The sequence below is a fragment of the Pseudoliparis swirei genome, chromosome 24 (assembly GCF_029220125.1).
Source record: "Pseudoliparis swirei isolate HS2019 ecotype Mariana Trench chromosome 24, NWPU_hadal_v1, whole genome shotgun sequence".
Lineage (NCBI taxonomy): Eukaryota > Metazoa > Chordata > Actinopteri > Perciformes > Liparidae > Pseudoliparis > Pseudoliparis swirei.
This window is the reverse complement of record NC_079411.1, coordinates 18356441-18374090: the sequence shown is the minus strand read 5'-3', so window position 1 is coordinate 18374090 and position 17650 is coordinate 18356441. Positions and strand designations below refer to the sequence as shown.

The following is a 17650-nucleotide window of genomic DNA, read 5'->3' as shown; positions in this document are numbered from 1 at the left end:
TATGGAGCATTGGACTTTTTATTTTACATGTACATAGTAATGGAGATAATAAAGTTGATCTATATTGCACATACTGGACCACAAGCATTTTGAAAGTACTTTCCATTGAAAAAATAAAAATAAAATATGACCATACGTGAGAATATCAATGAATACATAAATGTTGTGTTTGTACATTAGGTACATATATAAACCTAACAAATTACCGTACCTTCTTATATTGCATTTTCAGAGGGGAATTAAAAGGCCTGAGGACCTTTGTGAGGAAAAGACAACACTGCTGCAGTTTTGCTAAATATTCTGCAGAGGGCAGCGTTTGGACATCATTTAAATGGGAGAAACACAACTACAGCACTGGCCAACATAAAGAATGTCATTTCTCAAGTGAATGTACATTATCATGATATAAATCGGCCAGTTGATCTGTGGAACAGCATGACGCAGACGTCCATGAAGCCGAGCAATACGGGCTAAAATGTGCTGTGGCTCACTTCTTAACATGGGACAAGCACGAACCCTAAGGACATTTAGCCCTCATATCTACATTGTATTATTATTTTTTTGTTCTAGATTGTCGGAGAATTTGCTGAGTCTTCAATGCTGTGCGAAAGTAAGAAAATAAAAGGACTCAGGAGGGGGAGACGCCTCCACCTGTTAGCGTGGCTTTTATGGTGGACGCAGCAGAGAAGGGAAGCAGCAGAAAGTCAACGCTGTATGAGTTTTATTACAATTTACTGGCCTCTGCAATGGCACAGGGCTTTCTCTCAGAAGAAATGTATACAGGGCTCAAGGATTTAAGAATTGCAAAGTCTGCTTGACTCGTCATGCTTGAGTCACAATTTCCTCTTTTCCGCGAAGATATTCAGCTTCAATATTTTTTCAATAAGAGGAATAACTGATAAGAGGCTCCGGCGAGGTGATAAATTTAAGCGGCCCCTTAATTTGCACCCAAGGCTGCAGCGTAAGCGACACACGGAACAAACGAGCCAGGTCGATATGAATCGACACAGGCTATCTTGACACTCATGATAATTGCCCTTTTATTGCCGCCCCATGCTGTGTCTCTATGTAATAGCTGAAGAGTGTGTGCAGAGGCTCAACATGAAGGTGTGTGCTGACATCTGAAGACTGTGCGAGTGTTGGCAGTCGGTTTGGGTTCATGGCTAGAAGGAGGATTTAGGTTGGGAAGCAATCGTCTTATATCAAAGAAAAATGCTGCGATCAATCAAATCTTTTCCTGTCTACTTCAGACACATTAGTTCAAATCTCTCTCTCTCTTTCTCTTTCTCTCTCGCTCTCTCGCTCTCCCTCTCTCTCTCTTGAAAAATAATTCAGATTTTAAGGGCAAAAGCTAATTTGAGCTATTGAGTGTAATGTAATTACAAAGCATGGCAATTGATTATGTTAGCACCCGATGTCCACGAGGGGTGCAGTCGATAGCTAAACTGATGTTAGCTGTCAGGAAGCTAATGTTGGCTTCATGTTACCTGGATAGTGTATTTATCTAAGTTACCTGCAAACATAATAGTGAATACCTTTCTGATTTCTACATTCCGCGATAACAGAAGTTATATCATATGTGTTAGCAATACATAGTTAGCCTAAAAACATTAGGACAAAATGCTCGCTGCTAAAAATACTGAGTGTCCGGATCCATCTGTCCTACCATTCTTCCTGCAGATGCCTGGTATCTTATCATGTGGAGGCTCAGTTTTTCGGTTCCGCACAAAGAATTTCTTCTGGTTTCTTTGCCCTTTTGGTCCCACGACGGAGCCACTTTTAGGCATTTTTCTGTTGATGAGACGAAAGTCAAACCTATCAGACTTCAGGAGGGAGGCTGAAAGAGACAGGTGTTTCAGATAGACGTATTCAGATATATTCAGATGGTATGAAAAAAAAAAAAATATGAATCTTTAAAGATATTGGTACCGATCTCCATAAAAGACTTGTTTGGAACAGATCCTGAACCACACTTCTGTCACTCTAGTTTATATATTAATAGGTCCTCTCCTGCTCTCCATACAGTAAGACAGACTGCAGGAATGTGCTGGTATGGTGATTCTCTGTGACTCAGCTGTGCCATTTTATTTCCTCTACTCTTGAACTTCAAAGTAACAAAACACACACCCACGTAAAGCATTATGATATCTAAAAGGGACATATGTGAGGAAAAAGAATACTCTCCATATTCCATTTGTCTGTTGAGACAACACACACATATGACAGACTGAAGGCCTGTGTGTATTGCATCAAACACATGAGGCCACATGAGAGTTCAAACTGGGATATAAGAACATTTCCCAGTTTGAACACTCCTCACCGCCTCCCCTGAGGAAGAGACGCAAGGAGGGAGTGGATGAGGCAACAGGCGTTTAACAAATGAGACACTGTTGCCCCGCAGTCAGCAACAATAGTTTAATGTGATGCGTGGCTTCGCTGCATCAGCTGTCTATTGTCTATGATCTCTTTCATATGACAGTGTTCATGACTGATATATTTACGATTCATTCACTTCACATTGTGGCATAATGCGACAAGAATGTCATGCATTATTATTTGACATACAGAAAAGTATAGTGTGACATTTGATTGAGTGCTAAATATATTACACACACACACTAACACGGTCCTGTCTATCTGAGAACATGAAATTAGTGCTTAATGCGTTTGTAAACATGTCGGGGTTATAGTAGTGATATCAAGGTAAAATGTCATTACGGAATTGCGGTTATAACAGGGCTGAGGTAGTGCTACACAAACTATCATCTTAAATATCTACAAAATTATCAAATCGTACACATATCAGTGCACTGATTCAGTTTCGAAAATCAACACCACAATTTTAATCAGTCCCACTTTCAAATGGTTGCAGCTACAGGTGAGCTGATGTACTCTTCTCTATACTGGTGGAAATGCACTGGGTATATTTGTGGTGACTAATGGGGAAGTGGGAGCAGGTGAGCTAGGGGGTCAGGTGACTGCAGGGTTAAGGAGAGACGGATACTACTAATCAGGGCAGGAAAACACGCAAAGGCAGGAAGTGAAGTGGTCTGAAACGGGAGGAGAGCATTAACGAGCAGCTTGAAACAAAGAAAACATAACCTAAGGCCAGGGCACAGTACGACTATATTTCTACCTTGTTCCTCAATAAAACCTCTCGTCCAAAAAGTGGGAAATATATTTAGTATGCTTTAGTTTCAAAGAAAGCATCACAAAATTGACTAGCAGAAAATGGCGGCACGTACAAGTACCTTTAATTATATTTAATAACAGCACTCGAGTGAATACACCTAAGTTACATTCCACCACTGCGAAGGAGAGTTTATCTCCACACACACGGAAAACGCACACTCATTTGAGGCACTCACATAACATCCACACATAACAATGATGCCTAAAGCACACACACACACACACACACACACACACACACACACACACACACACACACACACACACACACACACACACACACACACACACACACACACACACACACACACACATATATCCCCATCACTTCCTCTCACACTTTTGTCCCCTCGACAAAAGGCATTACAGGAGCGCCAGCCGATCCTCTAAATGCTGCTTCAAAGACTTTGTGCCAGCCGGACTTTGAAAGCCGGTGATAATGAAATATCATGGAAATGAGTCTGGAGCTGAGCGGATGACCGTGTGCAAGTTCATTTTTGGGTCACCAGAGAGAGAGAGAGAGAGAGAGAGAGAGAGAGAGAGAGAGAGAGAGAGAGAACCTGGAAGGAGTTTGACCCGCCTCTATAGATTGCCATGTTTTATTTATTGAGCAATATAAGATGAATCTTTGATCTTTGACTCTGACATTATTCATAGCTAATAAAACTATACTGTGCTTTACAGGTTTTCTCCTCAGCGCCAAGCTTTTAGTCTTGTAGGGAGCGCAGTTTGTGTGCTATAATTCGTTTTCAAATATGTTCACAGAGTGTACATCACTCGCTGTGATGACCAGCCTTTTGGTTGTGTGCCATTAGAAATGTATTCAGCGGGGCAATATGGGGGAAGTTGCCTTGTGAGGAATGGAGCTTATTAATAATTTTGAGCACTTAAGTTGCCGCAGCATAATAATAATGTGCTGGCGGTGTCGGCGGGCGGCGTCCAGTGAGAATGAGGTGATGAATTATTCAGAGGAGATTGAGAGGTCACCAAAGCGTGGTCTGCTGATCTCACCTCCACGCGAAAGGTGCTGTTTAATCTAGCAAAGCATCAAATCTTCTTCCAAAGCTGTATCCATGGTGACGCATTTTCTCTTTGACCCCCCCGATAGTGTGAGGGACACAAATAAAGACATAAGTACATACATATATGGTGGCTGAAACATCGTGCTAACGGGTCAACGGTTATGGACTTCAGCAAACCTTAAAGGGACAGTGTGTGATGCCCTCTAATGGTAATGTGGTAGATCGCAGCCAACTGAATACCCCTCCCCTTCCAAGACTGCTTAATGTGAGCGTAGTTTCAGGTGATTGTACATCAATGAAAACATGGTGATGATTAATATATTCCATAATAGAGCCCTCTAAATCCCACCCACTGTGCCTTTAATTAGTTTATTTTTGGCTGCTGTGCAACATTAGTTAATAGAAAAATACTTCATGCATTACTGTGATATCATGTCTGCCACTCAGATATAAAAAATAAAATAAAGGAGACAACCTTAATCAGGGAAAATCCTCAAAAAAATTACACATCTGAGCAAAGGAGCAGCTATTATGTCGGTAATAAGTGTGTATTATGTGGTGTCATTCGGTTCTGAAATCCTTCTTTGAGAAATCCAGCTTTCAGTGGGGATGCGTGAAAAATAACAAATGAAGGAGGCATTCATGGATTATGACTGGTGCAATAATTAAGATCACTGGCCTACATCCACTTAGTTTCCAGATTATAAGGAACACAATAGCGCGGAGGTTGATTACCTTTGTGAAGCCAGACATTTTTGAGTGAGTGTTTTTTGGGTGTTGTGCTCCCCCACACTGACTCCACAGTTAAATCCAGAGCTCTCTGACACAATAACCGACCGAGATACACAAAGGTGGGATTTATTGCATGGCTCATTTTTTATGGTAGTACTGCATTAGTTTGTACAGGTGTAATAAACAAGTAACTCGGGGTAAGACATTGCTGAAGGCATAAAATCAACGATGATGCATTGTTATTCGAGCTGGAAAATGTTTCACTCAAGCTAGTTTCATCAACTAATAACTCCAAAAATATTCAAAAAATCCAAATGATAAAGAACTTCATTAACGTTCGAAAATCCCATTCTTACTAAATTTACATTTTCCTTCTCTCCAGTGCAGAGTTATTATTTATTTATTTGCGTTTTTACATTCATTAGTCTCAGAGTTTTTCCAGCACCAGAAACAAGCCAAGGGTTTATCCACAAATAGGTGGCCCTCCTCCTCCTCCTCGATAAAGGACTATTCAGGGTTTTTAATCCATTGTCAATCCTTTTCCTCGCTCCCAATCCTCCTGACCCCCTTCGTAGCCTCAATGCCTGACCTCTTTCTCGCTTCAAATTTTCTTTCCTCCTCAAGTATGCTTCCTTACACTGTTCTCCTTTTTGTAAATCTTACTTTCAGCCCTCTACTTAAAAATAAACTATAGTTCTCGGTTAACTTTCCTCCCTACTCCAGTGTTTTGCTCCATTAACGGCTCCTCAGTCGTCTTCCAAGTTGTGTCCGTTAACCAGGCCTGACTCCCAGCGATGCACCAGAGGGGTCTTCTGTCTCGGGCTCCGGGGACTCTGGCCGACCTGGGTGAAAAGACGGGAGTAAAGAATCAGCGGGAGTAAGTGGCAATTCCGAAGTAAAGGGGACGGAGACAGAAAGAAAGCTGGAGTAGGAAAAGGAAAGATAATTAAAGAGTAGAAACAGCCAATAAGCTAACACATGGGGGGGTCGGAGCAAAAAGATTTTTAAAAAAAAGGAATGGATGGATTTCGTTGGACGAGGATCATCAGCTCTGCGAGTCAGAGGGAGGTTAATGCGGTCTGGTCCAAGACCGTGTTCGGTGTGACTCAGTCAACAACTGAGGCCAATTTATCCTGCGATCCCGCATTTATTTCTGAACCTTAATCAGGAACCAGGTCTGTGCACGAAGCAGATAACCAACCAGAGAGAGAGAGCAAGAGAGAGAGAGAGAGAGAGAGAGAGGCAGGGACAGGAAGGAGAGCAAAACATTCTTAATGCCAGCGTCAAACTGAAGCGTGCAGCTTTAACCCAGCGTATCAATGCCAAACTGAATTAAAGAGCTAAAAGCACTCAACTCTAATCAGATACCAGTTTCAAAGAGATGCAAGACCCACAAGGCAGGTAACGGAAATCAGTGGGATTGGCGAATTGACTTTTCTCTTTCCACACTATTGACTACACACACGTTCCCGCCCACACACACACACACACACACACACACACACACACACACACACACACACACACACACACACACACACACACACACACACACACACACACACACACACACACACACACACACACACACACACACACACACACACACACACACACACACACAGTCTTGACCTCCCTCTCTCAGAGTTGTTCGACTTTTTCCCTTATCTATAAAGATAAGCTTCTTACTGTGTGTTCTTATGTTATCAGATGTGTGTGGCCCATATTTGGTGCAAAAGAGAGGCTGACATCCCCCCAAGAGCTTTTCGTCATTGGACCCATTTCAAATCCGACGAAGGCACACACGGTTTCGTGTTTATGCCGCTGAGAGACTGAACTGAACCACCTAAGTGACATTGTGATTCCCATATGAAGTCTCAGAAGCTTTCTGGTTGTGGAACCTGATATCCTCTTTTTGCCTGCATTTGAGGCTCAGGAAGGTGATTTGCCTACATTTTCACGTCCCATATCAAGTCTACACGATAGGTAGGGTTGGTTTATCAAGCAAAAAAAGACAAACGTGGGCAGTCCTGGTGTTCTTCCACTTGGTCAAATGTTTAGAAGGTTATAGCAAGCCGCAGTTTAGTTTCAACTTATTTGCATTAGGTTGACGGGAAACGCTGACTCACCTCTGGCCGGTAAATCCTCTCCTCTTCAGCCTGGCACGGGGGCCACTGGCCTAACTTGCCAACTGAATGGCGGGCTGCAAAAGAGAAAGAGAGAGAGAGAGAGAGAGAGAGAGAGAGAATACATTCAAAAGGGTGAGCAAGAGTTTGCATCCGGGTGGCAATAAGGCAAATGTTATCTGTGCTCCTACACTGTGAGCAATGAATGCGCTTTAAACAAATTAAAGAGTCAACATGAAGAAGCGGGGGCTGCTCTGACATGCAATCAGGCGGACGGACAACACCTTCTGGACGGCACGGGAAAAACAACCAGAATAAAGATATTAAATAAACATATTTTAATGTGGTGAATGAATGAAATATATGAAATAAAATCACTTTGTGTTTACTATTTTATGTAATTATTCTAGTAATTCTAGTAACTTAAACTATTCTCTGCTTGTGTGAAGGAGTGCCATCAACGCATCATCCAGCTGTACATTCTGTGCAGAGTTTGCCGTCTACCTGATTCCGTGTGAGTGCAGCATTAAGGAATGAAAACGTCTTCTTGGTGAAAGGAAAACAAAAAGTAGGCACCGGGAATTAGGTTGTATAGCTCATTATCTGTAAAACAATACGTGATTGTTCATTTACCAACATCGCGTCATGGCCATTCAGGTACTGGAGTAGGACACCACACCCTGATGGGTTTGTCACGCAGTTGTGAAACCTACGAGGGCCAGTGACACAAAAAACCTGTTGGTGACACTTTCTGCCAACAAAACACAAACAACCTGTTGTCTGACGTACGAAACCCCAGAGACCTGCAGAGGAAGTCCAGCTACCTCCTCGTCAAACAACTATTTAACCATTCATAAGTTACTCATAACTAACTGACTTCTCTGCTTGCTGGTTAACTATATATATATATATAATGTATATGAGCCTGGTCTCTAAACACCATTGTCAATTATGTTTCGAGGGAAACTGATTTGATTGTTTTTGACGGATCACAAATATATTTCTGATCATAGGACACAGGTCTTTCACCAAGGCGAGCCCCGTTCTTGTCCCGAGTAAAACTGAAAGTCAACGTTGGCTTATTTTCATGTACGTCAACTTAAATAACGTAACAAACGTATGAACTTATTTCTAACCGAACCATTATGTTTGACCAAACCTAACCAAGTAATGTTGGCAGTGGCGGTGCGTCCATCGAGGGCGCTAGGGCGCCGCCCCTCTTACGATTTTGAGATGAAAAAAAAAAGAAGAACAACAAAATATTATATATACTGTCAAAAAACATTATATACCAAATCATTTAAAGAGCAAATAAACCGTGTTGACGCCCTAAATGTGTGTGGGAGACCGTCAGCCTGTCAACAACCACTTAAGTTAAATGTGACATAAATAATATATCGCCACTCATCCTCACTGAGAGAAGCCCCTCCCCATTTTCGGGGCGCCGGCCCAACGTTTGTGTGCGGCAGCGAGCAAACATTTCACGGTCGTTTCGGCAAGGACGGCTTCTCATTGGCGGATGAAATGTGAATCTTGGGGCGCAAAAATGTGCGCCCTGGCCAATGACATCGTTTTATTATTTCACGTGACTGGACTATTCGGCAAATCAGAGACCGGTATCGTTCCCTCAGCCCAGAGAGCTCCACGGAGCTACGCGAGCAGGTTGCTAACGGAGCTGTTAGCTGGAGGCTCAGTGAGTAATGCGTTGTTTAGTTTCCCCTGTCTGTTGTTCCAAAGTCCTGGGACTGAAACTCTCTGGACTACAACGGGGGGAGGGATCTAAAAAGCACGAATCTTGCCGCAGTTATCTCGCTAAGAGCATGGAGCTAACTCGCTAACAGCCTGAAGCTAACCCTGTTTGCAGAGCAGAGCAGCAGACGGAGACCGAACTGGCATCGAAAACACAACGAAGAAGTTCGGAAAAACAGACACATTCCCTCAAGAATACAGGCTGGTTACAGACATGATTGACTTTAACCAGAGAGTTATTGAGAAGTTTGACCACTTTAAAGAGAGGAGGCTACTTTTCTTTACAGTCGTGGGTCTACTCTGTCAAACACCCAATGTAACATGTGATCTCTTTCTGACTCTATTCTGCTCTGAACCTCTTTCATGTGAGGGTGAAACTCTTTTATTTTGTAAACCTCTGAAACCCAACCCAATGTTTCTTAAACCATTCTGCTCTGAACCTCTCATGCCCAAAGTTATAGTGTGTTGATAGTTGTTATTGGACAGTGTTGAGCACGCTGTGTTCTTGAAATAAAGCTTTGTTTTTTACAATATTCTACTCAAAACCTCTTTTCTTCTCATTGTTGAGTGCTATTTAAACCGCGTCGGCCAACTGCGCCCCCCCCCCCAAATTTCACCAGCTGCCACTGAATGTTGGTGCTTTTCAGATTTTTTAAGACTGTGACCCTAATCTGGGAGAATAATAATAAACTGAGAATGCAGTTCCGCTGTATGGAGGCAGAAGTATCCCTGTTTGGGAATCACTGCTCAATAGTGCAGCGCACACAATGGCAGCAACGTTGAAACCACACCGAGATGAATGTTCATAACTTGTCCTCTCAGCGGTTTTTCACATTTGCTTGTGTTGTCATAAGTCTATACATCACACTAACAACTAAATAAAACTACATTTTATGCACTTTTCAAATTATTCATCAGAAAATTGGACTCTTCCAACACATGAGAACACAGTAGAATGGGAGCCAGAGCCTTCAGTTATCAAGCTCCTCTTTTATGGAACCAGCTTCCAATTTCAGTCCGGGAGGCAGACACAGTCACCTCGTTTAAGAGTCGACTTAAGACTTTCCTCTTTGACAGAGCTTATAGTTAGGGCTGAATCAGGTTCACCTGGTCCAGCCCCTTGATATGCTGCTATAGGCTTATAGCTGCTGGGGGACGTTTTAGGATGCACTGAGCACCTATCTCCTATTTTTTCTCTCCTTAGGGATGAATTTTCATCTCTCCATCACACATTACTAACTGCTTTCTCCCCGGAGTCCTTTTGACTTCACGTCTCATGGGGTCATCGGACTCTATGAGACGACATAGATCCTATCTGCCTGATGGATCATTGAGGTCTGGGTCGTGGAATTCCTGCTACCGACTACGCCACTGTCCTGTTGAGACTCCGCCCACTCCTCCTCTCTACCTCCATCTGCCTGATGGATCGTGGAGGTCTCCATCGTGGAATATGCCTACTATGAACTATTCATACACTCTGTCATATTCATTGAATGTATTTTAACTCTAAATCTGTCCTTCTGTACACATTACATCTATTGCACCTGTCTATCCTGGAGAGGGATCCTCCTCTGTTGCTCTGCTGAAGGTTTCTTCCCCTTTTTTCCCCCTGAAGGGTTATTTGGGAGTTTTTCCTGGTCCGATGTGAGGTTTTGGGGCAGGGATGTCTATGTCTACAGATTGTAAAGCACTCCGAGACAAATTTGTAATTTGTGAAATTGGGCTATACAAATAAACTGAATTGAATTGAATTGAATTCCTGTCCTGCTGACACAATAAAGTGTTGCGATATAACTCAGGACTTTTGCCCACCTCAGCTTTTGCAATTAATATGACAATAAGAGCTTTATTTATTATGAAATTACAGAATTTCGCCACGGTATAAAAGTACTGCTCAAAACAGTCTGATTTCGAAAATTGTTTTGAGGTGAGAACAATGATATAATGTGCTGCTCGGGGGGGGTTACATCATATCACTACAGATTAAAAAAAATGACACACATGATCCCACACACAAGCATCCAAACACACAAACACATTGTCTGTGTGGGTTCAGTCATACGCCCCCCCTCCCCAAACACACACACACACACTTCAAACACTCTGCGCTACACCAACCTGCTGTAGGTCTCGTTCCCCCGTTGGATGACGAGCCAGGTAAGTCAGGAACAGGCAGTTCATTCAGTGACGAAGAAAGAGACAGCGTGGCGACCGGCCTCCCTCCTCCTCTCCGCTCTGCTGTGCCCCCGTACACAAGGACCCTCTGCTTGTGAAGCTCCTTTTCCCTCTCTTGAGCCTCCCGGATGTCCTGCTCCACTTTAATTACATTTGTTGAGGGGCGCAGCTTGAAAAAGGGGTTCTTCTTGGGTGCCTCTTCATCCCCGTCCTCCTTTATTTCAATCCCACTGTTACCTCCTGTCCTGGAGGATACGGTGTTAGGACGTCCAGAGTCGACTACAGTAACGGGCTCTGCCTCTGGTTTGGCGTGGCAGAGCTTCTGCGCTGGAGCACTCAGATTGCTCTCTAGGATGATGATCTGACAGGTCGTCCCCTCAGGGAACCCTGGTCCTCTGGGAGTCCAAGCCGAGGCTAAGCTTGGGCTCTGTGTGTGAATCCCCTCCCCACATGAGCCTCTTAAGGTGGATGTCTGCGTTGAGATGTCCTCCTGGTTGTCCAGGGTTGAAATATCACTCGCGGAGGACCAGGACTTGGCCTTGGCCGACACAGTCAACCTTGAGTCACTGGGTTTCTGAAAGGCTTCAAAAAGCTGTTTCCTCTCTTTGATTTCACGTACCGTGCCTTTGTCATAGAAGCCTGGAACTTTCCCAAGCCTGACCAGATCCTGCTCCCTCTGGGTGTCATTGTGAATCTCGTACTCCATCTTTTTGCCCGCAAACTGCCTGTCTTTGCCTTCACTCCTCTCAGACGTTTTCCTTAAAGGGATCTTTACATACTCTGGCGAAGTGGGTGGATTCGGAAGCCCTCTGGATCTCCTGAGGCTGTGTTCACGCTCTATAGCCCGTCGGATCTCTCTGTCAATGGGAGTCTCTTTGGGTACAGCTTCTGGAGAGACCGTAGAGGTGGTGGTGGTGCCCTCCAAAGTGCTGCATGGGGAGAAGTCCGCTGAAACTCCACTGTCGCTCTGGCTATCATCACACGAGTCACTCTCCATGCTGGCGTGCTCACGGGACACAAAGCCGTCTTTTTGTGTCTTAACCTTTTGCGTTTGGATTCTTTTTGAATATTTTAACAGTCCTCCGCCGCGTTGCTGCCCAACAGCCTTGTTCCTTTCAAGTCCACTCTCTTTCTGTCCTCCCCCTCCACCTGTTTGCTTGCTTCCTCCTTCAGTCATGTTCCCCGCCCTGCTGTGTTTTTCTCTCGCAGCTACAGCACAACCAGAGCCTGCCGCGCCCTGATTGGACGGCTCCGTGGCCACGGTGGACAAAGGTGAAGAACTCTGGCTGAGCACCTGTTGTGTAGCTTCCTGGTTTCCTCCCCTGGGGGAAAGCTCACTTTGGCTCTGGTGAAACAGCTCCTCCTGCTGTTTGGCTGAGAGAAATGAAGGCAGGGTTGATGTTTGGTCTTGTTCAGTGGAAACGAAGATATTGGCAGAATGTGAGGGGTGGAGAGGTTGACCAGACATAACATCCATGCTCACTTCCTGTTCTTCCTCGCTCTCATCAGCAAAAGGAGGAGAGCGAACAGTGTACACATCATCTGAGTAGTTTCGGTCAAAGGGAGAATGGCGAGCTGTTGAATCTGATCCAGCAGCTGCAGCCGCTGACACCTTATCTTCAGGTTCACTGTCGTCAAAACCATCCTGTAAGACGTTCAGCAGTGTGCCTTTCTCCTCTGATGTGATCTCCTCCAATGATGCATCTACCTCTCTATTTAATGGCTCAGAGTGAAGAGGGGGCCAATTTTGAGGATTCTGTCTATCAGGAGACGTAAGGGCCTCTGTTGGGTCCAACAAGATCTCAGTCACCTCCCCCTCAAGGCTGGAACGGCTCTCTTTCTCGAAGCGTTCCTCTGTTGATGAAGCACTGAGGGGAGGATCCTCACCTGAGTCAACTGACTTCTCCTCTTGAGCCTGTGATTCTTCGAATTGCTGGGCAATTAATCCTGTCACCATCTCTTGTGTCTTCCTGGGGATGTACTGACTAATTCTCGCAGATTCCTGATTTTCCGATTCGGTTGCATCGGATGTTTCAGTCCTTGAGAGCGTTTGGTTCCGAGCTCCTGGCTCCAGGACGTCCATGTCCTCTTCAGGTTCTGCCCTTGGAGGCTTTCTGTCGTGCAGAGGGAAGTTGTGGATCACGGTTGCTCTCTCCTCACCTTGAGCCCGGAACTCCTCGACCCGCTCATCTAGTGAGTTGACTGTACCCTGTTCCTGCCAGGCCACTGGCTTTGTTGCCATGGTGACGAGACTGTGGATGTAAAACCCTTTGGAGCGGTTGGTCTGAGGGAAAGCGGAGGTACGCATAGTGATTAACGGAGTTCTACAACACACAAAACACAACCCTGTTTTATTCCAATGCAGTTTAAATGAGTAGCTGTGGTATTAATACGCGATGGACTCATCGTATTGTATTTAATATGGAATAACTTTGAAATGCTAAATGCTTTGTTTTACATTCCTGTTTTCTTTGAGCCTGTGTTGCAACACTGCAGCTAGTACTGAAGAAAGAAACTCAAAGTGTGTCAAGAAAATACCCACAAAATATATTAGTGTATTTGTGAGTATTTGGTACAGGAACAGAGCAATCCAGTTGATTTTTAATGGCAGATACTTAGTGCTCTTGTTACAGTTCATAACTCTGTGATCAACTTGGGCTGCAAGGTGAACGCTACTTTACTCCACTGTGCAACATATAACGTTTTCTGCTGAACACACCTTTCTTTAATCTGCTTACAGGCTGGGCAAAGGCTCAGTACCACACACACACACACAATCTGAAATAACAATAAGATTGTCCGCAGGGTATACTGACTATGGGAGGGGGGGGATGGGAATATTATGATACTCTTTGTTATATTATCGGGGCCCAGCTCCTACACACACACACACACACACACACTATCTCTCTCTCTCTCTCACACACACACACACACACAGACACAAACACACGCACACACTGTTACACACTCTTACACACACACACACACACACACACACACACACACACACACACACACACACACACACACACACACACACACACACACACACATAACTCCTCAGTCGTCTTATTTCCAGACTGCATCCTGACAAACCCTTGTTCCCATCCATATTGATTCTCGCCAAGCCACTCTGGATGGACTGGTCATTAAGGGGAAAGTGGATCACAGCTCTGGGGGCGGCAAGGTCTCTGATGACCAACAGGTTTGGTTGGACAGATACAATAGATAAGGACTGGCCGCATGACATGGCAGGACGAATGGGGAACGCTGTGACAATGATGGCAGAGCATGTAAGCCACGGCAGAACAAAGTGTCCCATTGTGGGTAAATCAGTGTGTGAGCAGTGAGTCATGAGAGCTATGACAGACACTGTGTACAGCCAACATGGTTTTGGGAACCATTCACCGGCTGCATACCATCACTAACTTTGGGCTGTCATTTGGTAAAATTGTGTTTCTATCATTCCACCATTATGTTCTCATGTAAAATCATCAATATAGTTATCCTACACTTTGTACAATAAAGGTGCTAACTATAATTATATAGAGTCCTTTTCTGCATCATGGGAGAACCTGTTAAAATGGTTCAACCTGGAACCTTTTCAGCGGTTAAAGACACCAACATAAAGGGTTATGCCCGGAATCATATTTGAAAGGTTCCAACTAGAAACCTATTTGTGAGAGGTTCTACAGACAACCCTTCTCCTGTGTAATGGTTCCACAAAGAACCCTCTCTGAAGGTTGTATTCCACCTTCTAAGGCTGCTTAGAGAAAAATCCATCAAAGGGGGTTCTACTGAAAGCCCTTCTCTATGCCAAGGGGTTCATCTAGAACCCTAAAAGCCCGGGCTGATTTGGTTCAGCACTCCTTTAACAATCACAGTTTTTGGGGTTGTGTGTGCTTAATTGCGGGTTATCTCTTTTAACACTGATGCTTTCAACAAGCCTTGAATAAATCTTTGGAAAGGGTTTGTGATAGAACCCTTAGTCTTACAAACAATTCCTAAAAATCCCTTTCTCCAAACAAGGGTTATTCAGGAGCAAATGGTTCTGGGTAGAACTTCAGCCCATCAGGAAGAACACTTTGGGCCCTTATTTCTAAGAGGTTATGTCTACATTATGAACAAACAGCTTATTAGAGTGCCAGTGACTTCATTCAATAACCAAAATGACATGTTGGCTGCGATCAGACTGGCTGTTTTCTCATAGGACGGGAGTGGGAAGGGTCGTGGGATAGTTGGCATTCCCAGAGAGTAATCATTGTGTCTAAATGAGACTCGACCAAAGATTCTCCAACTCTCTCGTTGGGTAAGTGAGGTTGAAAGAGATTGTGGATTAAAACACCCTTTACATAACATATTTATGCTTTGCTCATTATCTACAAAGAGGCTCACTTTAACAAAAGAACAGCAAAATCATGATCATCATTAAAAATACATCTACGACGGGCCTTACAAATAAACTTGGCCTCCTTTCCGGGGTCAGTAGTGTCCTAAGGTAGTTTTAGATCTGAGGCCATTTGACAAAAATGCAAATGATTTGAAATGAATGCAGCCATCATCATCCCCAATTAGAATGAGTTTTTCTGCTGTCTAATGGGTGCTGACATAGTTATTTGCTCATTTTACACTCACTTTCTTTGATATGCTTCAGTCACTGGGGCAAAAGTGTAACACCAGGAAAAGCAAGTCTCCACAGACGGTGAAGCATAATTTCTGGTACGCGGGTAGTTTTTTCTATTGCAATCATTCATCTGATGGAATTTAATGAACATAACGTGTCCACAAATGTCAAGTTCAACAAAAGCAGAGTGAAGCCCAGAATACTAAAACCTACAGTTACACGTACCTGCTAACAAAACGTTTTGAAGATGCCCTCCATATGACGGACACCTTGTCTTGTTTCAGTTCACCCTCAACAGCTCTGTAGCCTCTCTCGCCCGTACCTCGTCCCTCGGGCACACTAACACCCTCAGCGGATTGTGCACGCCCACATTTGCATAATTTGCTCACACTAGCAAACATTCACTGACACAATAAGTACACAGGACCGAGCACATGCACAGACGCATGTGCTTGAGTCGTAACACATTGTTGTGAATCTAAATATATATCGCACTAATCCAATTAGTGACAACACACATTCATTATTCCACCATGCGACGTGAGTGAGGAATGCACCAGAGGGTTCACTGAGTGATTATGGCACAAACACACTTCAATTGCTTCCTCTTATATCTGGGGGAGAAAAATACAACTGAGTGATTCTATAAATCATGACATGCTTTCAGATTTTCCGTAAATTAAAATTTAATAACAGATATCTATGGAGTTCATTGACCTGTTTCAAAGCAACAGCACACTACATACATGTGTTTGAGTTCCAGTGAAATACTTTTATGTGGTCATAAAACTGTCTCAAATTAATCATGACGCGGTTTCTCTTCTGGTATTCTTTGCTGGAGGGAAGGGAGGCACGGGAGAACCTGAACCAGGGATAAGCGGGGTAGACTGTCAATGTTTTATTAAGGGACTCGGAAACAATAACACTAAAATCGACACAAAATGACTTTCTTTGTAGTACTTTTTAAGTAGTAAGCAGTAATTATATTCATATTGCCTCAAATCACAATTCACAAATGTGCCTAAAAGGGCATAAAACATCCTTGGACCATTGAATGTCTGATATTTTTAATACGGTTGCCAAAAATTACAATTTAATTTCCATTGAGGGTTAATGGAATTCCGAGCATGCAGTGACCCACATATTGACAGAAGAAAAACAATCCCTCATAGTTTCATCATGGATATGAATGCTAAATGACAAAAACAGAAATGGACATTCAAACTAAATAAATCCCATCATGTCACGCTGCACTGCTGTACCGGTTGTCTTAGAGTCACATCTCTCCATGAGCGATATGCATTCTGTGGATTACACGATTGATTCAAGAAATTAAGATCTAAAACGGTCCTACTTTTTCCACACAGTGCAACTGAATATGTTTCATAAATGTGCCAAAGTCCCTCCTGCATTTTATTCCTCAGTTTTCTCCTCAATCTGAGCAGCTGCTGCTGTCGGTTGTTCTGGACAGAGCTCCTTCGTAGGATCCATCACGACAGGTGTGGGCAGTCCATAACACTTCAGCTGAGCCCTGAACTCCTCCAACTCCTTCTGGTCCACCTCCCTCCTCCTGCTCAGCAGGTACAAGTCGAGAGACTGCCTCCTCCTGGACTTCACAATCCACCGCATCACGACACAGTCTGGACACGACGTGTTGTGGAAAGACCCCGTGAGGTCGAAGCGACCGCCCACGTCAAAGGCGAAGCTGCTGCCGCCGACTGAGAGGTTGTAGTGCAGGTACTGGCATTGATCACCAAAGCGGTTGATTTGGGTGTAGGAGAAGTTGGAGGCGTCACTGGAGTTGGAGAAGAACATCGTGATGCTGTCTCTAAGCTCCAGGGCCTTCATGGACGGCTGGTGGTTGAGGCTGCCCGCAACTAAAGCCCATCCACCCTCAAGGTGATGGGGGTCCAGCTGAGACAGCGGGTGGAGCAAGGTTTCACAGACCGGATGAGCCGAACAGCACACAGACATCAAGCAGATGAGGAAAACGGCAAAGCGTGAAAACATGATGAGATTTTATCGAT

At 44.0% G+C, this 17650-nt stretch overlaps 1 protein-coding gene across 2 annotated transcripts; it reads right to left on the bottom strand.

The window, feature by feature from the left end:
• Positions 1 to 5056: 5056 nt before the first annotated feature.
• misp3 (MISP family member 3) lies at positions 5057 to 16034 on the bottom strand. 2 transcript variants are annotated; one of them, XM_056408821.1, is made up of 4 exons: positions 15849 to 16034; positions 10940 to 13320; positions 7076 to 7149; positions 5057 to 5788 (listed from the first exon to the last, which is right to left on the bottom strand). In XM_056408821.1, the coding sequence occupies exons 1-4, from the start codon at positions 16022 to 16024 to the stop codon at positions 5693 to 5695; spliced, it is 2727 nt and encodes a 908-aa protein (XP_056264796.1). In that variant the 5' UTR covers positions 16025 to 16034; the 3' UTR covers positions 5057 to 5692. The 2 variants fall into 2 exon arrangements, with proteins under 2 accessions (XP_056264796.1, XP_056264797.1); XM_056408822.1 differs by having other exon boundaries at positions 10940 to 13280; positions 15849 to 15936.
• Positions 16035 to 17650: the final 1616 nt, after the last annotated feature.